General features: G+C 42.4%; 1 protein-coding gene across 4 annotated transcripts in view; it reads right to left on the reverse strand.

Moving 5' to 3' along the window:
• Positions 1 to 442: 442 nt before the first annotated feature.
• Positions 443 to 23702, reverse strand: part of APP (amyloid beta precursor protein) — a 265420-nt gene continuing 242160 nt past the window's right edge. For all 4 annotated transcript variants that reach the window (NM_001293279.1, NM_001293276.1, NM_001293275.1 and 1 more), the window contains 4 exon segments: positions 443 to 1653; positions 11596 to 11742; positions 14454 to 14554; positions 20773 to 20826. In NM_001293279.1, the coding sequence (NP_001280208.1) occupies positions 1552 to 1653; positions 11596 to 11742; positions 14454 to 14554; positions 20773 to 20826 (404 nt within the window). In that variant the 3' untranslated portion in view covers positions 443 to 1551.

Consider the following 23702-nt stretch of genomic DNA (forward strand, 5'->3'; position numbering starts at 1 on the left):
GGAGCCTTAAAACGGGATTAGTGCCCTTGTACAATGTGAAAGCTGCGACCTGGAAGGTCCTCGAGAGACCATGCTGGCACCTTGACCGTGGACTTCCAATCTCCAGGACCATGAAAAGTAAATTTCTGTTATTTCTTGGCTTATCGGGTCTGTGTATCTTGATACAGCAGTCTGAACAGGTTAGGACAGGGGCAAGCTTGAGGACCAGGATGTGGTGGCAAAATACTTTGGACCAAGTTTAAAGCTGAATTAGGTCAACGAAGTACTTTACTAGCACTGGAAGATGCACGTTGGCCCCAATTTCCTACCCGGCCTTGCAGTTAAGATACAAAGGTGTGGATGTCCAGTGTTCGATTATGTTAGAAGACCTCTCACCAGCCTTTAGAAGACTACATGCTCAGCAGGTAGTTACCATGGAATCATTCACACCAGCACAACGGCGCTCCTCCAAGAATGTATTTATTTACATGAAAACACCGTTTTATACAAATTGAAGAAAATCTTAAAGGGTTTGCCTAGATAGGCTTTCCCCATTCCCTGATTTTGCCCCTTTTACTTTCTTTCACTGTCATAAATAAAACGTTTTAGGCTGGTTAAAAGAAGCTGAATCTGCCTCTTTTCTCCCCACTCCCAGATTACTTTGAATATTTAACGTCCCTACTTATCCCTTAAAGAAAACTCTTGCCCAGGGTGATTTTATTTAATTTATTTATGTAATACAGTGTAGAAAGCTATCATGGTCATAAGCAATGATTCTGTACAATCATCCTGCGGAAAATTTCTTGGGCGAATTCTTGGTAATTTGAGACCAGCAGAGCACTCCCTCCCCCCCACCCCTACCCCACCCGTAAAAGTGCTTACAATGAACAGGGATTCTTTATCAAAGATCCAAAGATACATGGACAAAAAAGTTTCAATTCTCAATGCCTAATGTGTGCACATAAAACAGGCACAAAGAAATAAATGTGTATCCTCGTAATTCCTCTATCACAAATATAGCAGAAGCAGCATTCTGTACAGTAAAATGCAATCATGGAAAAAAATTCTCTAGATCATTTGGAATACTTAAAAATGCTCTTTAACTTTAAAATGCATAGTGATCAGGAAAAGAATACTTAGGCAAGAGAAGCAGCTACACTCCCATGTTCACACGAAGCATCCCCCATCGATTCTTAAAGCATATTTCAAGTAGGAGTTTAATTGGGTCACAAGCCACAAGAATAATATACAACTGGCTAGGGGCTACGTGATAAATAATCAGGAGAGAATCTATTCATGCACTAGTTTGATACAGCTAAATTCTTTACAGTACACAAAACCCATTAATAATGTAGAGACCAAAATGTAAAGAGAGAGAATACATTACTGATTTGTATATTAATTCAAGTTCAGGCATCTACTTGTGTTACAGCACAGCTGTCGAAAGGCGATAATGAGTAAATAATAAAACAGAAGGGTTTGTTTCTTTCCACATTATTCTATAAATGAACACCGATGGGTAGTGAAGCAATGGTTTTGCTGTCCAACTCCGGAGGCTGCTGTGGCGGTGGTCTAGTTCTGCATCTGCTCGAAGAACTTGTAAGTTGGGTTTTCATAGCCATTCTGCTGCATCTTGGAGAGGTGGCGCTCCTCTGGGGTCACAGCAGCGTCAACCTGAGATGCAAGGGCGAGGACAAGTGAGTAAAAAAAAAATATCCATCTTTTAAAAGTGCAAACATTGAACAGGTAAGGGATAAGGAGCGCAGGACTCTTCTTTCCCTCCCACTGCGCCGCCTCCCAGCAGGACGCCTGTGACCCTCCAGTTACAGGGATGCTCCATCTGGCCACCAGGGGGAGCCTGAAACCTTGTCGAGCTGGCTCTGCCTGCAAAGTGCTCGCTGGTCGCTTCCCTAAGCCTTAACAGCAACTGGATACTTGCAGAGCAATATGGTTTTTTTTTTTTTTTTTTTCCTCCCTCTTGGCTCAAGAAATGACAAAAAGGCCACAATGGAAAACTGTTTTACTTGAAAGGGTGGTGGTGAGCTGGAAAAAAAAAATCCAAGAGCATCATGGAGAGACAGTCAGCAAAGTATACAGGCAAATAAATCTCGACAGCTGATCATCTTTTCCACACTCATTTTAATTTTCTCCCTGCTTTCACTAAACTTAATATGAGTCTTTTTTTTTTTTTTAAATTATTTATTTATTTATTTATTTATTTATGATAGTCACAGAGAGAGAGAGAGAGAGAGGCAGAGACACAGGCAGAGGGAGAAGCAGGCTCCATGCACCGGGAGCCCGATGTGGGATTCGATCCCGGGTCTCCAGGATCGCGCCCTGGGCCAAAGGCAGGCGCTAAACCGCTGCGCCACCCAGGGATCCCTAATATGAGTCTTTTAACGTAAATGATAATCTACATATATCAAAGAGGCCATGTGGCAAGGAAAAAAAGGAAATATATTCAAATATACTGTTCTAGATTATGTGTGTATATATATACACACACATATTTTTAAAAAATATTTTATTTATTTATTCATGAGAGACACAGAGGCAGAGAGAAGCAGAGACACAGGCAGAGAGAAAGCAGGCTCCATGCAGGGAGCTCAACGCAGGACTCGATCCCAGGTCTCTAGGATCATGCCCTGAGCCGAAGGCAGGCACTCAACCGCTGAGCCACCCAGGCGTCCCATGTATTTTTTTTTTTTAACTGAGTACTAAGACCGTAGAGTGTATGTCCAGCTGAAGATTTAAAAACAGATCCTCTGTGCTGATGTGTTCTATCTCTAGGATCAGGCTGACGGCTGTAAACGTGCCAGGTGCCTAGACAGGCCCTGTGATGTGGGGAGTGTCACATCTAGTATCTAGGGTATTTACTGTACCACTCACACTGCACAGAAGAAACTACTGACCTCTATGCTGAATGAATGAAAGCTGAGCTTTGTTATTTTTAACATAAGGCATTGGAAGATGAAGAGAATCGACACAAATGTCATCAGAATGAAGCCTGTTTTCCACAGAGAAGTTAGGACGTACGGTACAGAGGATGGTTTTTCCCTCTCAAGGATACTGTATGTCTATGCTGCACATAATGAAACCGGGGTCCTCCCACCATTTCCAGAACACTGCTGGGTCATTCCCCCCTGATGAGTGCTGCAAGGTCACATTCAGCTCTTCATACAGCTTTCCCCTGAGAGCCAGCCTGGCATGGTTCTGGACCCACACAGCTGTCTCTTTGATGCATCACCCCTGAACCCCATGAAGTAAAAACACCAGAGAACAGGTGTGTTGGAGCTAAGACACCAGGTCTGGGGATGGAGCCCGACAGGACTAGACCCCAGCTGGCTAATGAATAATTCAGACTGAAAGATTGGTACAATCACTGTGGAAAACAGTGTGGTGGTTCCTGAATAAACGACACATAAAACTACCAGAGCATCCAGCAATTCCACTGCTGGGTATTTATCGGAAGGAAACGAAATCACGATCTCGAAAGGCTACCTGCAACCTCATGTTCACTGCAGCAGTATTTCCAACAGCCGCAGCACGGAAACCACCTACGCGTCCACCCACAGGTGAGCAGAGTATCATTCACTGGGATATTATTCAGCCATGAAAAAAAGTTAATTTCTGCCATTTGTGAATGGATGGGCCTGAGGGCATAATGCTCATTATGCTAAATGAAACAGGCCGGACAGAGAAAGACAAGTATTATATGGTCTCACTTATATGTGGAATCTGAAAAAAATCAAACTCTGATAGAGAACAGACTGGTGGTTGCCAGAGGAGGCAGGGGGCAGTGGTGGAGCGGTGGGGTGGGAGGGGGGCAGAAAGGGTGAAGGTGGTCAGAAGACACAAACTTCCAATTATAAGGTAAATAAGTTCTGGGGGTGTATGGACGGCATGGCGACTATAAGTTAACGGTAATACTGTACTGCGTATTTGAAAGTTACTAAAAGAGTAGATCTTGGGGCGCCTGGTTGGCTCAGTCAGTGGAACATGTGACTCTTGATTCCCGGGTGGTGAGTTCAAGCCCCATGTTGGGTGGGTGCCTACTTAAAAAAAAAAAAAAAAAGAGTATATCTTAGAAGTTCTCATCACAAGGAAAATAGCTCTATGCGAGGTGGAAGGTGTCAACTACACTTACTGCGGTGATCGTTTCACAATACATACAGGTATCAAATCACCAGGTTGTGTACCTAAAATTACCGCAGTGCTCCATGTCAGCTGCATTTCAGTAAAACTGGAATGATCTGGCTCCCCCGTGGTCACTCCGCCTCATGCGCAGGAGCTGGAATCACCACTTTCCAAAGCTAAGCCCAGGCCAGCCAGGAGAGGAGGATGTACAGCCCCCCACTAAGTGCAGGATTCTTAGGTTCCCATCCCCAGACCGATCCCACTCCGCGGCCTTGCCCAAGCCGCCTGCACCAAGCTGCTCCCAGTACCAGGCAGGGGCACTTCCCCTTACATTCTTTTTTTTTTTTTTTTTAAGATTTTTATTTATTCATGAAAGACAGAGAGAGAGAGAGAGAGAGAGAGAGAGAGAGAGAGGCAAAGACACAGGCAGAGGGAGAAGCAGGCTCCATGCAGGGAGCCTGACGTGGGACTTGATCCCAGGACCCCAGGATCACTCCCTGGACCAAAGGCAGGTGCTAAACCGCTGAGCCACCCAGGGATCCCCCTGGCACTTCCCCTTAGAACAAAGCCACCGACGAGCTGCTGCCAAGCGGTCCCCAGAGGACACTGCGCCAGCGGACACTTGGCACCATCGTCCTTATGGGGCTAATCACAGATGTTTTCCTATCCCCGCTCTTCCTCTGACCCACTGTGTTGTCAACAAATGAGGTCACCGTCCTTTAATTGGCAGTTGTGTCATTAGCCACGGACCTGTAAGTTCAAACGCCATCACTAAAGATCAGCACCAATAATGCAAGATTTCATTCAACTCTCCCAAGCTGCTAGCCAGGAAGCGGCCCGTCTGGGGCACGACGCCACGCCACCCTGGGCATCTTTTTGTTTCTGTGCCACCTTTTAACTGATATTTCAGATAGTGTCAAGATGGGGAGAAAAAAAAAAAAAAAGTCTTGCTGAGGAGATCCAGCGCAAAGCTGCTCCGTTTGTGAGCACAAAGTGCTGCGTGACCGTCAGGGCGTTGTGCCTGCATGTCCCCCTGGAACCCCATCAACCCTCGCACTGGCTGTCAACTGTCATCTGCGTTCATCAAGGTCAGGGGAACACCCGGCAACTTAATGGTTTATCTCCTCTTCAAAGGCCAAAGCCAAATGCTTCACACAACCCTGCAGAAATGTGAGGCAGAGGCGGAAACCAGGCATCTAACTTTTCCTGTCTTCCTGGCCCTTTTCCACCTGCTAATCCTCATTATCTTTTGCTGCTGGGAGGGCAGCTCAAGCCTCACCGTTCCTGCAGTGGGGAAGGCTTAGCCCTCAGACCGGAGGGCTCAGGAGCTGCAGGAGGAGGGATTATTTTTACAAAATGGTGCCCAAGGAGCTTGGGTTGTATCCCTTTATCCTGAGCCCCTTGAAAGCTCAAGGTGAAGCACTGAGTATTCACAACCATGGATAAACCTACCACTAAACAAGAGCATCAGGTAAGAGGGAGGCTTCCTCCCCAGTGAGGCGCAGGGATAGGTCCTTCTTGGATAAGCTACTGCACTGGTGTGGGCCACCGTGCGAGGGCCGGGCCACTATGGTGCATGCAGGGCTCTGGCATGAACACCTCAATATCATTTCCTTTCGAGCAGAGCCAGGAGAAGTTGGAGCCAGTGATGCCTGTTCTGGAAGGAATGAGGGAAGAATGAATCCTCATCTGCCCACAGGAACAGTTCCAGGCAGGAACACCTGATCACTGGCTGAGGTGAAAACACACATGCACACACGCCCTCTGCACACACCCTGTGTCCCGAATTTCTGGATGAGATCTCATCCATAAGTGGTCCTGAGTCTTCATCAGGCTCTAGGTACTGTGCGCTGTGTCTTCACAGGAGACCCCAGGGCCCTCCGCACGGCACTCCGGCTTGGCTGCAGCCTTTGTTCCCCTCACTATATCCAGAGGAATTTACAGCTTAACTGTCAAGACTGCAGAGATGAAATTGTGAGTCTCCTTAGTTTCTAGTTCCTCTGAATCACATCGTCTCCTGGTGTGGGGGCGGAAGCCCACGTTTTAATATTCTTATGTAGAATAACTGGCAGGATGTGTGCTACTGGGTGTCTCTTTAGTGCACGACGCTGAGATAGGCTGAACCATAGAGTCCTGGCCCCTAAAATATTCCACTTCAGGGCATCTAGGTGGTCAGGGAAAGGAGAAGAAGATAAACCACACTGACTTAATACGTGCTCACAAATGGATGATAGTACGACCAACAAGGGAGCTCGTACAACGGGAAGGAAAACAAAGCGAACACTAACCAGGTGTTTGGGCTAGTTATTCACCCCACCTCTAACCCCCCAGGGTTGGGTTTTGTGTTCAGTCCTGTATATATTCATTTTGTTTTTTTTTTTTTTAGATTTTACTTACTTATTCATGAGACACAGAGAGAGCGAGAGGCAGAGACACAGGCAGAGGGAGAAGCAGGCTCCATGCACCGGGAAGCCCGATGCGGGACTCGATCCCAGGACTCCAGGATCACGCCCTGAGCCGAAGTCAGACGCTCAACCACTGCGACACCCAGGTACTCCTACATTCCTTTTTTAAACTGTGATTCCCCCTCCTTATAAGTGGTTCACTTGTATTTGCTGCCCACGGTCAGTGACCTTTCAGGCAGCCAATGGACTCCTCTGCTGTGCCTTCATCATCAGCGATCCCTGACACTGGCCTCTGACCTTGCAACATTTGCTGTTTGCTTCCAGCCACGAGAGATTCCAGGTCCAGCCACACTCTTCTGTATCCCCTGCTTCCCATTTAACCTGACCCTCCTGTCCGACTGTCCCACAACACCTGTTAGTGGTTGCTAGGTGCCTCCATCCCTGCGGGTCAACTTCCCAGCAGGAAGAAAGGACCCCTAAGGACGCATTTGTATAATGCTACCAGTATGACGGCCCATTCATCAGGGAAAGTCACATGCTACAACGCGCGTGAAGAGCTAACTAGCAAGTCTCTTCTCATTTAGATCATTAACCTGATGGATGGGGAGTGAAGGATGGAAGATTCCTGATGTTCCAGTTATCAGACCTGTGAATGGAAACGTTTTTTATACTCTATAGTAAAGAGAATTTGTGCCACCCCCCCCAATTTTTTATTACTGAGATATATTTGACATATAACAATATGTAAATTAGGGTGTACAACACGTTAACTTGATACATTTATACTTTGTAATACGCTCGTCAGGGTAGTGATAATTAGTACCTCTATCAGGTCAGAGAATTATCCGTTCTTAGGCTGGCTTTCTTTCTTTCTTTCTTTCTTTCTTTCTTTCTTTCTTTCTTTCTTTCTTTCTTCCTTCCTTCCTTCCTTCCTTCCTTCCTTCCTTCCTTCCTTCCTTCCTTCCTTCCTTCCTTCCTTCCTTTCTTTCTTCTTTCTTTCCTTTTCTTTTTTTAAAGATTTTATTTATTCATGAGAGACACACAGAGAGGCAGAGACATAGACAGAGGGAAAAGCTCCCCTGTGGGGAGCCTGAGGCGGGACTCGTTCCCAGGACCCCTGGATTACGCTGAGCCGAAGGCAGATGCTCAACCACTGAGACCCACAGGTGCCCCTGTTCTTAGGCTTTCTTATTAGTATTTGGAATAATAAAGTTCTAGCCTCTTGGCAAGGTGATGATTATAATACAGTATTGGGGTCTATCTTTTGTGCACTAGCTCTCTGGGCCTCACTGACTGCTTGTTGCCAGCTTGTACCCTTAAACATCTGTCCTGTCCCCTCTTGGCCCCTTTTCAAAGGTGAGGTCTCCATTTAGGAGAAGTGGTGGAAAGAGCTATAGCACGTGTTGTTGAATATTCAGTGTCAATCGACATCAGTGTAGAAGAGTCCCATCTGCTACATAACAGAATCTGCTAGACTGCAGCCTTCCCAAGGGCGGGGACGGTGAACAGCACCTTGGAGGAAGTTCTGGTCCTGTGCCACCCTATGTGCTCAACACACAACTGCACAAAGCGATGCTTCCAGAAAGGAGAGAAAGGAAGGCCTGGAGAGGGAGAAGGGGGTGGTTTCCAGGCTCCCAACAACATCTGCACTTTCAAGAAGGAGGTGAGAAGAAATGAGGAAAAGAAACATAATACAAGGAGGGCATTCACTCTGGAGAAGTTTCTAGATGCTCTCAAGTAGTAAGTGGAGTGAGCATCAAGAGAAGAGCTGATGGGATCCCTGGGTGGCACAGCGGTTTGGCGCCTGCCTTTGGCCCAGGGCGCGATCCTGGAGACCCGGGATCGAATCCCACGTCTGGCTCCCGGTGCATGGAGCCTGCTTCTCCCTCTGCCTGTGTCTCTGCCTCTCTCTCTCTCTCTCTGTGTGACTGTCATAAAAAAAAAAAAAAAAAAAAAAAAAAACAGAAAAGAAGTGCTTTCTTAAAAAAAAAAAAAAAAAAAAAAGAGAAGAGCTGATAACCGTCCTCCCAACAATTCTGCTCCTTTCAGGATGCCTTCTGGCTTCAAAATGAAATTTTTTCTTTCTTTTCTTTTCTTTTCTTTTCTTTTCTTTTCTTTTCTTTTCTTTTCTTTTCTTTTCTTTTCTTTTCTTTCTTTCTTTCTTTCTTCTTTCTTTCTTTCTTTCTTTCTTTCTTTCTTTCTTTCTTTCTTTCTTTTCTTCTTTTTTTTCTAGGAGCTGCATTAAAGTGTCAACTTTTTCTCTGACAAGGCTTTAAAAGGTAACTAGTTCTCTTGCAGACAAGGGGTACCATTTTCTACACTTTACAGCTGGCTCAGACCGGTGACTGAGAAGAAGGAGAGTGATCTGTGACTCTCAAAAGTGACTGTATGCCTGATTCAGTTGGGAACGTTTTCAACACTCAGGTTCTAAGCCTATTTGGGAACTGTCTCCTTAGGTCTGAGGTGGGACGTGGGGATGTGTCCTTTTAAATAAGTAGCTGGTAAGTCTCACGCACAACCATGGCAGCGAGTCTACTAGAGAAACCTTGCTTTTCTGCCCAGCATCTCTGAGCTCTGTTCCAGGCTCAAGTGTGTCCTCCCCAAATTCATGGTGAAGTCCTAACCCCCCCTGTGCCTCACAACAGGACTGTATTTGAAGACAGGGTCTTTAAAGTAGTAATTAAGGTTAAATGAGATCATTAATTACAGTAATTAAGGTTAAATCCAATAACACTGGTGTCTCTACAGGAAGAGATCAGGACACAGACATGCACAGAGAAAGGATGACGTGAAGGCCCAAGTAGGCCACCTACAAGCCAAGGAAGGAGGCCTCAGAAGAAAAATCAAACCTACAGACTAATCAATCGCAGACCTGTAGCTTCTAGAATTGTAAGGAAATAAATTTCTGTTGTTTCAGCCACCCCATTTGTGACGTTGCTGTGGCAGCTCTAGCAAACCAATATAGGCTCTTTGGACTTTGGCATCCCAAACAGGCACTTGAATTGATAAAAAGGAAGATGCCTCTTGGGAGGATTTGCCAGTCCAAGGCCATTAAAACCTACAATTACTGGTGACAGATGGTGACTACACTCATTGTGCTGAGTGCCGTGGAATGTACAGAACTGTCAAATCACTTGGTTGCACACCTGAAACTAACGAACATTGTAGGTCAACTAAGCTTCAACTAAAAACAAACAACTCCCATAAAATATATTAAAGAAATGAAAGGGGCTTTTTAACTATTCAAGTATGAAAACATTTTTTTTTTTTTTGCCCAAATATGCAATGGGAAAAAAATGTTTTGAGTGATTGAGAAGTAAACTGATGCTAACAATGATACATCTTTTTCAAAGGACACGAGCTCAGAAATAACGATTATAAGAGCAACACCCCAGAGTCGGTGATGCTGTCATTGCCTACTTGATGTGCTGACAGTCAAGGCTGTCAATCGTTCTGTTCTTTTACATCTTGCTGCCCCCAGCACGTCCACACCAGTACGGACAGGGAAAAGAAGACTCAAAACCAATTCCATCAGCAGATCCCATCAACAAGCAGCCTGGAGAATGTTAAGAGCTGAACGCAATGAGGTTTCTGGCTTTGCCATACATTTATTTAAACGTTTCCTGCCTTTCTCTGATCGAGAATGGTTTGGAGGACATTTCTTCCAGGGGACGGCGGGTAGTGAGAAGTTTGACTCACTGGAAATATCTGGACTTTTCTCTGGCAGAAGACACATGGTCAGATATGGGACAATCTGTATTTGGACCTTGGCCCTACCTGGTTCAACAACAGGTGAGCAGCTGCCAGCTATTTTCTCATCTACCAAATGAAAAGATCAATTTGACTGATCACAGAGATCTCTTTCGGTTCTAGAAAATTCTAATACTTCTTAAGACATATTAACTCACTTTCTCTAAGAGTTTCCTAAAAAATCATAGGGGCCCCTGCTTCTCCCTTTGTTGTCCCCACCCCCAACGCCGCCCCACTGGTACTCTCTCAAATAAATAAATCAGTAAGATCTTAAAAAAAAAATTACACATACTATGAGGATTACCCACCCACTCCCCAACACCAGAACTGCATTTTAAAATACATGAGGGGCGCCTGGCTGGCTCAGTCGGTGGGACATGCAACCCTTGATCACGGGATTGTGAGTTCAAGCCCCATGCTGGGTGGTGTTGCGATTACTTAAAAATAAAATCTTAAAAAACATAAATGCCTAAGAAGAACTTATTTGTAAATTTTATATTTCAATATTTTGTGTCATGGGTTTAAGAAGTCACATTTGAACCTTGTAGCTATTCTATTTTGTTGGTGTAACTCATGACTTCCATGCTGTACACACTCATTAGTCATATGCTGGCCTGTGTGGACAAAGTCTTGAACGTAATCATGTGGTAATGGTGACTGTCACTTGGTGAATCTTCTCTCCAGCTCCAGGGCAACTATACTAACCCCTGGAAACGAAGATATTTCAGGCAGAAATGCAGGTAACAGGCTGAACAGCTTGAACAACCCTGCAGGTTCTGCTCAACTACTATCATGTGATTTTCCAAGAAACTTTAAAAGGTAAGACTCTTCACTGAAAATGAGTATTAATTACTACTCCCTGGTTTTACTAAGAAGTCAGAAGTCAGACTCTTTAAGACAAAAAAAAAATTAGGGAATGAATGCGCTTATGGTTTTTTTCTTTCTTTCTTTTTTTTTTTTTTTGAAGCAGACTTCCAGCTTCTATTGTTGTTTTTTCCTTTTCTTTTAAATGGTTGAGGGTAATCACAACATCTTTAAGCCAGGCATCTTCATTAGTTATTATTTTGACATTTTGATACAAGTTCTAAGATAAGCTGAGGGAGCAGCACACAATCCAATGCCTTGATTATAGCATTTTTAAGTCAGGATGAATGAAGACCAACACAAGAAAACAGCTGCCAAACTTGAGCACCATGCAGGAATCTTGATTTTTTTTTTCAAAGAATAGCTACTTAGGGATGATTCTTAGTTTAATGCCAAGCAAAATCTCTCATGTAGTCTTTCTTGCCCTCTCGCTTGCAAACACACAGCCATAGTCACTTACCTCCACCACACCGTGATGAATGGACGTGTACTGCTTCTTCTTCAGCATCACCAAGGTGATGACAATCACTGTTGCTATGACAACACCGCCCACCATGAGTCCAATGATGGCACCTTTGTTTGAGCCCACATCTTCTGCAAAGAACACCTTGAAAACAAAACAACAAAACAAAACAAAACAAAACAAAAAAAAAAGGTTTGCAATTGCACGAGAACAACTGGATGAGGAATGTGAAAAGTTTCAGTGTGGATCTTATGCAGTAAGTTTCAGCTGGTGGTCACTCCATTCTTCGGTGCATTACTTGGGGAAAAAAAAAAACCCACACATTCCACCTACTAACAATGACACCTGCAGTCTACAGAATGCTTCCCCAGTTCTGGGAAGTCTGCTTTCCACCCCACTCCCTCATGTTCCTAGAAAGGCTAAACAGTAGCCAAGAGGAACCTGAAACCCTCTGACAGGTGGAACATTTGGTGAGAGGTGGAGTGGGGATCTACCAAAGGCTGTAAAGGCACGGACTGTGCTTTTGAAAAGAGGCCCACTGAGGTACCTGATGCATGACCACTCCACCTTAGGTGCAAACCCAGAGATGTCCTAATTTCCTGAGATGGACATTAATACATAGAATAAAGCATCTGAGACAAAGGAGTTCATCTGAAGAATACAGACATCTTGTTACCTACTTTTAGCCACGATCCTTCAAGAGGACAGTACTGAATGAGCCTCCAGAAGTGTAATGCTTAAAAAAGAGTTTTTTCAAAGGGAAGAAGTAGTAGGCGACAAGATAAGAATTTTAATAGCCATACAGAACTCCGGCTTGCTTACACCTTTCTCCAGAAACCCAACTAAACCTTTTGTTTTACTCTTGCTCTTTGTTTGAATTGCACATAAACAATTTTGGAAACAATGTCAGAGATATTTGTTCAATCTGATAACTTGGCTGCGCAGCATTCCTTCATGTTGTTTATAAAAGCAAGTCACTATTTTTCAACTTTACATACCTAACTGGAATTATAAAAGCATGCTGTACTTTTTATAATCCTGTTATCTAAGGAGATGATCTTATGCCAGACCACCTGGCTTAACTACTACTAAACATACACCACATTTATTGTATAAATTAATAAAAACAGCTCCCTAAAGAAATTCTTTCAGTCAATCTCAACACAGTAAAATGACTGGATTTTCCACAGTGACAACGAACATCCTAGTGATCTGAAAAGGCAATATAAAATACAGCAAATAGGGCCAATTTCTAAGAGTCTTACTCAGGGTGTATCTGCAGCAAAACGAGAAACTTTTCATAATTATTCCCCTTTCTCAACAAATATGCTAGCTCAACATATTTATAAAAAGCAAATCATTAATTAGCTAATGATAAAAATGTGAGGTAATCAGGAATAAATGCAAGTCTGGACATCTTCCTGTGTCTTTAAGAAAATACTGTAATTTTGTAATATTCATTGCACTAATTATAGTACATTATCTTATCAACTAGCTCAGTAGAGGGAGCTGATTCTCCTAATTGCTGCCCTGCCATTAGTCACTGTCGCATTATAGGAGTTAGCATAATTGTGGAGATGAGCTTTTATGACACAGGCTCCAGAAAACGCAAATCCGCATGTTAATCTTCAGCTCCGTGCCCCACCAGCCCCTAACTCTGGAACAGCTACCCCAGAGTTTTTTTTTAACCTCTTCAGCATCGGTCAGATCAAGGGTGCCCCTGATTTTATATTAACTGAGACCGGATTAACCTGCCAGTGAAAATCATGCTTCAAAAACCCGAAATGTTCTTGTACAAAAAAGATTATGGGAGTTGAAATGCAAATCTGAATCACAGGCCAGTTTTGGATTTGCTCCAATTATTGAGAGTGAAAAGACACATGCACAATTGCACAATATTTCACAGACATTTCTTCTGTAATTTGCTACTTGGATTTAGAAATTATATTTATGAATATTGGAAAGATATTCTCTCCCTTGAAAAAGAGCATGAATGTTCCCCTCACCCCACCCCCAGTGCATGATAAACATCTGACAGCAGGTACTTCTCAAGTATTATTATTGCTAAGAGAATTTATTACCATTTTTTGGTTGACTACTGAATATGCAGTAAAATTGTCTTCTTTATTAATTTAACCCACTTATTATGCTTACTGATAAGACGAAAGAAACCCTAGCATGATGCAGGATTTGATTTATCTGAAGCATCTGGTAAAAGATTTCATAGAACTACCAGAGCTGCCTGCAAAGGGGATGGGTGCTCTTTGATTTGTTCTAACATTTGGGGGAACACACAGGGGGCAGGAGGAGATTCTGTCCAATAAGGAGGCTGCTGTCTTCCTTGCCCAAATCTTTCAAAGAGCAACCCTGCTCGGAACATGGAGTCCTGTGCACCTCCTGCCTCCACCTGCCTTGGTAGAAACCCAGAGATCCTACCCTCACGGGAGAAACTTAAAACATGGGTGCTGGGGAAAGAACTCAGGAAGGAAGGGAAGAGGGAGAGACGAAGGGGCACAGAGAGACAGTTATAAATGCCAACTCCAAATCCACCTCTTAGAAGCCTGACTTCCTAGAAAATAGCGTGGAAGTTAATTAGAGCGGATATTATAATATAAATTAATTCCACTCTGAGCCCTGGGTGGGCTTTGCTGCCTTCCAGACATAAAGAACTATTCTATAAGGACCCCCCTTTTTCTTTTCTGTGTTTCCATGATGAACCCTATAATAGGCAAAAGTGTTTTATTCTTGTTTTTATCTTTTCCTTCACTGGATTTCTGGCACAGCGTGAACAAGCGTTAACAGGTCATCTGGCAAGGCAAGCAGAGTGGCAGGAAGAGGTGAACTACTTTACATACCAATTTTTGATGATGAACTTCATATCCTGAGTCATGTCGGAACTCGGCATCCATCTTCACCTCGGAGATCTCTTCCGTCTTGATATTTGTCAAGCCTGAACCTGCATTAATCCATAAGCATCACACCATGAGTAAATGATGCAGGACAGTCAATTCATTTTATCTGTAAACACTAACGCTGTAACACAAAGGCTACCAAAACTTACTTTCTAAGTCTGGAGTGAGAGGAAACAGATTAGTGACTTTCTTTGAGAAAACTGACACCAGGGACACCTGGGTGGCTCAGCGGTTGAGCTTCTGCCTTTGGCCCAGAGCGTGATCCCAGAATCCAGGGATCGAGTCCCACGTCAGGCTCCCTGCATGGAGCCTGCTTCTCCCTCTGCCTGTGTCTCTGCCTTGCTCTCTGTGTCTCTCATGATTAAATAAATAAAATCTTAAAAAAAAAAAGAAAACTGACACCCTGTATTTAAACCCTTAACCACTATCTATTTTAAAGAAAAAGAAATTAAAGATTAAAGAAATCCGAAGTTAAAGCTTCTACTGCCTTTAGACACATGTTGTAATTTTATTTTTTATTTTTTATTTTTTATTTTTTTTTTAATGGGGAGAACCAGAAGTTAAATGCTAGTTGGGAAGTTGGCAAGGATGTGTTCCCAGAGTATACTGGCTTGTTTTAGGGGCTTATTGTCTAGCCTATTCTAGGTCTTTTCCCATATGTTCTCATTCTTTCAGAAAAAAATAAAAAAAAAAGTCTTTAAAAAAGAGCATTAATTACCTGGTAGAATCAAACTGCTACTTTAGGGCTTTGTTCCAATTACAAATAAATTATGTTTGTGTATCTATGCAGTGAAGCATTATAAAAATCATATTTATTTAGTTAAGTGATTTAGTTAGAGATACAGAATTAATTGGTTCATCCACTGAATAAAGACTTGCAGTCCATAATTCTAGAAAATGTTTCTGTGGGACTAAGAGAACTTATAATTTACTAACTCTTCCTTCTCTATAAATTGCTACAGGAGTCTTACACTAATTGTTACAATAAATTTCATTTTTCAAATAACAATTGGAAGCTGAAACACAAAGTGGCAAGGCCATTTTTGAAACAAAACCTGAAAGCACAATATACAAATTATCAGGTTCCACGTGTTGGAGCATTTATATATCAAAAGTCGTTGTTTTAGGATGAGAAAGGCTAAGATCCCATCTCTATGGTATTCCCACCCAGGGCCAGACCCTCACTCAGCTCCTAACTGGAGAAGAATCTCTCCGCTTGCCTCTGTTTTGGACAGCTCTGCCTCTGCCTACAAGAATGATGGTCTTCCTGCAAGCCCACCTCAGACCCCCTACAGCATCCGCTCTTTGAGCCTGCTCCACTCAGGGCGAGCCAACACCTCCCTTCTGCATGATAGCCTTGAGCAGACCAGACAGTCAAGGAGAGGCATTGTGTTCCTGATGGTTCTTGCTCAGGCTACATGTAACACCAGGTCCTTAGCTCCCATTGGACCTAATTTCTTGCATCTTGTCTAGTCACTCTTACAGCCTGGTCCACAAGGTGCTGTGAAACTGGTCACACATCTGGCTGAAACTGAAAAGCACAATGTCCACAGCGTAACCATGTGCCAGTCTAACAGCACAGCTCACACAAAAAGAAAAGGAGAAGTTGACAAGACCGCGGGCGCCTGTGCTGGTTTTGACACATCCCTGATTCCTTGTCCAATTGTTCACAAAGCTTCCATTTGATAACTCATCCGAAAACAGAGCCGAGACCAATGTCAATCCACACCTAGTCTGTGGACTGTCACCCTGTCTTCTCTCCTGTCCATCTGGCAGAATGAGTTTCTTCTCCCTATCTTCCCAGCTCTCCCGCTCTCCAAGGTCCACAAAGATCACGGAGGGCAGTTCAACAATTTCACCCTCAAGTTCTCCTAGCCTCCAATTTGCCTGGGTCACAAGGACTTGGATGTGGTAGAGAAGGGTTGTAGATTTAAAATATATCCACAAATTTATTAATGCTCCTCCTTTCCAGAGGTGGGACTGAATTCCTTTCCCTCGAGTGTGGACTGGATGGAGTGTCTTGCTTCTAATGAACAGACAACAGAGAAAGTGATCCTGGGGGACTTCTGAGTCTAGATCAAAAAAGGCACTGCAGCTTCCTTCTTGTTCTCTCTCTCGGGTCACTTGCCCTGGGAAAGCCAGCTGCCTTACCATGAGGACACTCAAGCAGCCCTACAAAAAGGTTCCCACGATGAGGTGTGGTGTCCTGCCTACAGCCATGTCAGTGAGCCAGCTTGGAAATGGACCCACCACAGTCAAGCTTCAAGTCTTCAGATGGTTGCAGCTCTAGAGGGTGTCTTGACTGCAACCTCCTGAGGGACCTGGGGCCAGAAGCACCCAGATAATCCATGCCTGAAATACTGATCGTTCCAGTAGTTATAAGCAACTAAATGCTTGTTGTTTTAAGTCACTTAGTTACGGAATTATTTGTTGCATTAGCAGTAGAAAACCAGTACAAGGAGCTAGCTAGTGCTTTCTTTTTTCATCTTGATCTACTTTGGGCTTTCATTTTTTCTTTCAAAAGATCACTCTCTTTAATATATAGACACAAAGGCAGAAGCACAAATGGGACAGTCTCCCCTTGTCTCTCATCTTTTGCTGGGTCCTCTCACTGGCTGTCCCTCACCCCCTGACCCTGTCCCAAGACCTCTTCTTTTTTATGTTCTTGCTTTGAAATTATTTGCATTTTCTCATCATTTTCAACTCACTCTGACCTCTAATTTCCTAACACTATGTCACTATGTTTATTGAGCTGTGATACTAATGCTATTTGTCATTGGTTTTATTTATAAATATAAATAATATTTATTTATAAAAATATAGTTTATTTATTTAATATGTATATATTAATCTTTCTATAGGCCCTTTTCAATCTGAGAAGGGGTTGTATAACCACAGTAATTTCTTTATAGCTCACCCTTTTGCTGTCATCAGGATCTAGCAATGCAACAGTTAAAATTATATTTCGAGATTTTAATCAAAGTCTCTTTGAATAGTCTTTTCTTTTAGATTTGTGGGACCAATGATTACTTCAAAAAATAGGAGCTCTCCATTCAAAATTATAAAAGCCCATAATTTCAGAAAGGAGAGTGAAATACTTTTGGTACTCAAAATTCAAATTCAAAAAAACAAAACAAAACAAAAACCATATTCAAATTCATGTAACAAGTCAGAACAACAGATGATTAATCATAGTGCAATAGTTTGTAAGACTTTCAGAAGAAAGATCTTCCTAGTTCATTTGTGTGTAGCATGTATAAGCACTTAGTGAAAGGACTTTCTATACATGAAGCAAATCTCACTAAAAGGGAAGAAAAATAAGCTTGCACATAGCAAAACATCATCAGTAATAGGCTCATATTGCATGTGATGAAATGTGACATGTAGATTGAAATATATCGCAGGGACCTTTGCGTACAGGCTCGTCAGACATGTTTTCTCAATTGTACTGATTCCATTCCAAGCCCTGGTGTAACTCTAGTTCTCTATGTCATGGTAAGCGAGCAGAATCTGCTTTCTTTTGAGGGGGGAGGGAGGCGTGTCCCTCATGAAACCTTTTACATGGCTTGGAGTCAAGGATTTGGTCTCCTTTATGAGGACTGCAGAAGGGTGATAATAACTTATAGTGGGAAGGGTAGCTTTCCTCCCCCTGTGAAGAGCTTGCTAATGTATTTTTCTTCTTTATTCTGGTCAAATGTGTAACTTGACCTCCAGAACCCCTTCTTCCCTGGAAGCAAGCAGGGGGAGTAGCTGTAATGACCGCCATGCCCAGAAATCCCCACTGCTACCACTGTTTTCCCTACTTGACATTACATTCTAAGTTACAGTGCCCTGGTTTTTCAGAAGTCTAAAGATATAGTTTGGCACACTGAACTCAAGCGTGCAGTCTCCTAAAGAGTGATGTTGGAAGAACCACAACTAGTTCTATGAACGTAGCAGGGAATTGGTCCAAATGTTTGGGATATGGCCGGTAAGCACAGAAAAAGAGCACATGTCCTACTACTATATATCTGGCAAGTAAGAGCTATTCGTAAAGTAGAGTCTTCCTCACTTTGGATCTGATCATTCTTGCTTACGTATGGCCTTCTTTTATTGGAGAAAAAGTACAAGAAAGCAAGCTAAGCCCAGGCCACGCTCCCGTCTTTGAATCCTTCCCCTCTTCTTTGCCAATGGATGAGTCTCAAAATTTTTGAAATGCTTCCCTGAAGTTCACCTCCTATATGTGCCTGGATTAGCACACCCTCAGTGAGTGGCCCATCTGCTTACCTCACAGACACCCTGGTTTGTACTTTACGTTGGTTTGTATTCCCCTGCCTTTCTAATTCCATCTCCTCTTAAATATGCTAAGTGTGTTCCTTCTATTATATATACTTCAAGCTCCTGAGAATGGGGAACTTATCATTTTATTTCTTTCCACCCACCACAGCATTTAATGCATTGTTCTCTGTGAAATACCAAAATGAAATATTGCTGTTATAGAAACATTATTATTGTTATAATAAAGACCTTGGATGGCTTCTTCCCCCCACATAACAACTCTAACTACTTTCTAGCTCTTCTCTTAAAATAGATTGTTTTGGGGGGAAATGAACGGAAAAGTTATTTTCATGTTAGAGTTTTTTAAAAAAAGGGGAAAAAAATCAACTTTGGTGGTTGTCAAACCCTCCCCCCCTCATATTCCAAATAGAACATATTAGCCTAGAGGGCCCAAAGAAGGGACTTTATAAAATTGGTTGTAAGAGTGCTAAGAGTGCTTCTAATTCACTTTTTATTCTTGTAGGTGAAGAGCATCTCTTCCTTAAAAGTAAAATAGAAAGTGGCATAAAAAAAGGCCCAAGGCAAATGATCATCCTGAGCTGGTCTCAGTAACTGTTAGAACAGAACTGACCCCTTAGCCTTGAGCTCCACCATGGGCTGAGCAGGATGGGGATGTCATTTGCTGGTTCCTTAAAATTCACTTGCATGACAATGGCAATAAGGAAGACATTAGGAGAGCCCACACCATGTCTGACTTACTATAATTCAAGTTCCTCTGAAAAGCCCTAAAGGCAGAACCAACCAGAGCAGCTGTCAAGATGTGTCACACAGAGTCATGAAGATGCCATAGGGCAGATTCAGAGTTCTCATCAATGACTGTGGTTGGAGATAGAAGGGGTCTGAGCCAACACTGGCAGTGTGAGGCGCAGGGTCTGTTCTTGGCAGGCTACCAACTGTTACCTGAGCCAGGGACCTACCTCCATGTGTTAATATCTTCAAACATGGTGAAGTCCCTATCCCTTGATTATTGCACAAGGCCATTATGAGGGTAAGGAAGGAAATAAATTCCGGAAGGTTTACTTGTTTGTGGAGCTAAGTTTCTCTAGAATACACAGCTGGGTCAACTCTGTAACTGCTGTCTTTGTTTCATGGAAACCAATGGCTACCATTAGTTGGTCAAAATTGTGCATAAAGTCAAAACCAGGTTCATGTGTGCTTCTGTTGTGGTGTGACATTATTTTAAAAACAGTTTGAGATATAGACTAGATACAGAAAAAAGGATCAAAGTGTACTTCTTAATGCTGGGGAAACTGTAAAAAAAAAAAGAAGTGTCTATTATAGTGTTAATGAGAATTTTAGGTGATTACAAAAAATAGAAGACTGGTATACAAAACTATGCACATATATCCTTTCTGTCACTGTAGTCACTCATGGAGAATACGTCCATACAACCCATGAAAGAGAAAATGCAAATATTTCTGGGTTCTAGAGGTAGGCCCATTCTGATATTTTTAGGAATTCACATCTATGTGAGGAACTGATTGAAGTTTGAGCCCAATTCAGTCAGAAGAGGACCCGTCTGCATACCAAACAAGAAAGGAAGGAAGAGGTATTCAAAGCAGAGACCAAGTTGTCACCGGATAGAATCTGCATCTGTGTGGCTTTCCATTTTTGAGGACACAGAGGTCTAAATACTCTTCTCCACTTAAAAAAGGAAAAAAAAAAAAAAAAAAAAAAAAAAAACCACCCCATAAGCTGGAAGGGCTCTCTTATTATTTGAAAAGGAAAGCTCAGAAAGAAAATAGATAACCTAAATAGGAACTTGGAAAATCAAGTGTAAGGAAAAAGCAAGGGGAATCTTTGAGAAGTCTGGTTTCCAGGTCCTTTCAAATCCTCTCTCCCTAACTGCAGTGTAGACAGGCTAATCACGAAGAGCAGGGGGGTGGCGTTGGCTCAGGCTCAAGCGCAAGATGCTGAGAGGTAGAAAGTAACCGGGTTATTATACCTGGTCGGGTGGTGAGTCCTCGGTCGGCGGCAGGGCGGGCATCAACAGGCTCAACTGGGCACAGGGAAAGCAAACAAGACAAATCAAGATGGTGAGTTGTGGCTCCTGAACACAGAGCAGGGAAAAGCATGTGAAATACATAGGTTATTGGAAAAAAAAAAAAAAAAAGGCAGCTGGAAGAGAACCACCAGTGAGTTAATCCTGAGTATCAAGGAATAGGAGCGGTACCACTTCAAAAGGCTTACCACTATTGATGGGCCAACCTTACTAATAAAAGTTTTCTAATAAAAGCACTCACCAGGACATGCAGCAACATCAAAGAGGGGAGAGGGGAGTGCGGATTTGCTGCTCCTTGAGTTTAGAGATGGTTTCTTGGCTTTGATTAGAAATAAAATACATTATACCCAGCCTGGTGGAAAGTCTTGACGATACCTCCCTTTACAACTGTCCAATCTTATCTTATTTTACAGTTAATTAACTACAAAAGGACTCCATTAAATCCCCTGGGAGAATGTAAACATGAGTTCATTGGGAGAGAAAAGTTTCACCACACAATCTGCCATTTAGTGCATAAAATTTTGCTCCCATTTTGAGGGTGAAAGAAGTCAGCTAGAAAGTCAGTCTTTCTCTCTCTAGTTTTAAAGGCTGGTAGTTACTATTTTAGTAGATGACTTAGAGTTGAAAACATGTGAAATGTGAGTATTTCTTTTCATATGTCTCACCTTCCACAATTTTTCCTTTGTGAATATTCTGGGCTAGACCCAAAGGAACCCGTGCAGGTGGCATAGGGTGCCCGCCTTTGCTTATCATTAGCTGGTATTTCCAAAGTGCTTCTGAGTCTCAGAAACTAGAACTTGAACTTAGACTGGTATTTGAAGAAACAGGCAAGGGAGAGAACCAAAGCTTTCAGGATTAAAAAATGGGCAAGAGGCAAATGAAGCCGAGGAAGGGGAGAAGCCCCTTGCGTAAGGCCTGGGAAATAAAAGATAAGAAGGTAAGCAAAGGTGAGCAAAGATGTTGGTGGGAAGAAAGGTGTGCTCGATGGGATGGTTTCTGGAACACCAGTTTCAATAAAACCAGACAGCTTACTGATGTACACAGCTCAGGCACTGCAAGGTGGGATTACAAACCCACGTCGATCCTGAATGTCACACGTTGGCAGAAAAGTGGAGAAGAGAGTGGCAGGAAGTCAAGCCTTCAAAGTATGGAAAAATCAGGCTTCTGAGAATACTAAGACATTTGGATGCATTGAAAGAGCAAGGTTTAGTCCTTTACCATGCAGACTGGCAGCATGGCGGAGAGAAGAGGGTGGAGGCCTCTGTACCCAACATTGGCAATGTAAGCAACCTTGGCTGAATGACCACTTCTGAGGCTGTTTCTGCATATGTAAAATAGTATCTTCTAATTGCAGTGAGAAACAAAAAAAAAAAAAAAATTAAGAACTGTTTTGGAAATGCTCAAATACTATGAAACTGCACTTACTAAGTATTCCCTAACTATCGCTGAGAAGAGGACTGATTGCTAGTACTTTACTGGCATGACAGATTAAGACATACTTCCTTCTGTAACTCATGAATACATTTGAATGATATAGTTTCTCTGTGTTCTACCTTTCTTCCCACCTGCAACAGTACTTAGTGAGAGACCTTCCTTATTCCATGTAAAATAGAGTTAACAGGGGGATTATTTTATTTTTCAAGAATTTCTTCACCAGAGCTCCAATGGTGCTTCAGTTGAAGATGAGCATGGAGAAGCACTCTCATGGAGCAAAAAAGTAACTCTAAGTGGGGATCCTATCTATCAATGGCTAACCTATCAGAAACCAAATTTGACTCATGAAGGAATCAGTAGGTAATCTGTGGTTTAAATGCAGGCTGAAGAGCTGGCCGTTGGTCCCAGGGTCCACTTTAATGCCATTACTGATTTACTCTGTGATCTTGGGCAAGCCATCACATTCTTTCCAATCCTCAACTTTGTCATAAGTAAACAGGGTTTTTCCAGGGCTCAAACGTGCACACATATGCACAAGAACCTTACAAATGATAAAGTACTATTCCACAGTTACTTAAAATACAGAAAAAGCATCAAATGTACAGACAAAAAAAAAGTCCGAAAGATATTACCACAAAAAGCTATCAGTAGTTATCTCTAGGTGAGGAGATCGTTTCTAGAAGCTTCTCTGCCTTTTCTTCCCAGTGTGCATGTTCATTTGAAATTCGAAAATAATAATAACAGCTTTTCCTTTTAGGAAGATGAAACAATTAATAGTTTTATTGACTTAAACCCTAGCCTGCTTTAACAGTTGGAGGCTGATTCAGTATGAATTAATATTCAATAAATAAGTAAGTCTTGTGTTCAGTGAGGAGACATCAATCAATTTTTTAAAAAAATTATGACATCATTGCCAAAAATGAATATACATTGACAAGACAGAGAGGTGCATTATTTCCCAGTCCAACACAAATACTTCCCAATTTTCCAAATGAACTATTACTCGTTGAACCAGAAAGTAACTTAAGTATAGTGTTCGAAACATTTTACTCTAGCTGTTTAGCAAATTAAAAATAGGAGGTCATCTTAAAGAGTTAAAACTTAAGTAGAAATGTGTTATTCCCATGCCTTCAATAGCTTTGACTCAAATGTCTCCTTAGGAGAGGAGACAAACTGATCCAAATTCTGGGGCTTCTGAGTTTGTTCTGTTGTTCCTTATAACACACCAATTCTAAGCTAAATGCTGCTTAGCACAGCCTGCTACCAGGCTCAAGGCAATGGAGGAATCAGCAGGAAAACAGTTTTACACATGCAGAAAACAGGCCTGAAGAGGACATTATTTAATTTCAATTTCAGCATTTATTTCAGCATTCATTTATTTTTAAAAAGGCCTTAAAAATTTATTTATTTATTTATTTATTTATTTATTTATTTATTTA

The sequence above is a fragment of the Canis lupus genome, chromosome 31 (genome assembly GCF_011100685.1).
Source record: "Canis lupus familiaris isolate Mischka breed German Shepherd chromosome 31, alternate assembly UU_Cfam_GSD_1.0, whole genome shotgun sequence".
Classification (NCBI taxonomy): domain Eukaryota; kingdom Metazoa; phylum Chordata; class Mammalia; order Carnivora; family Canidae; genus Canis; species Canis lupus.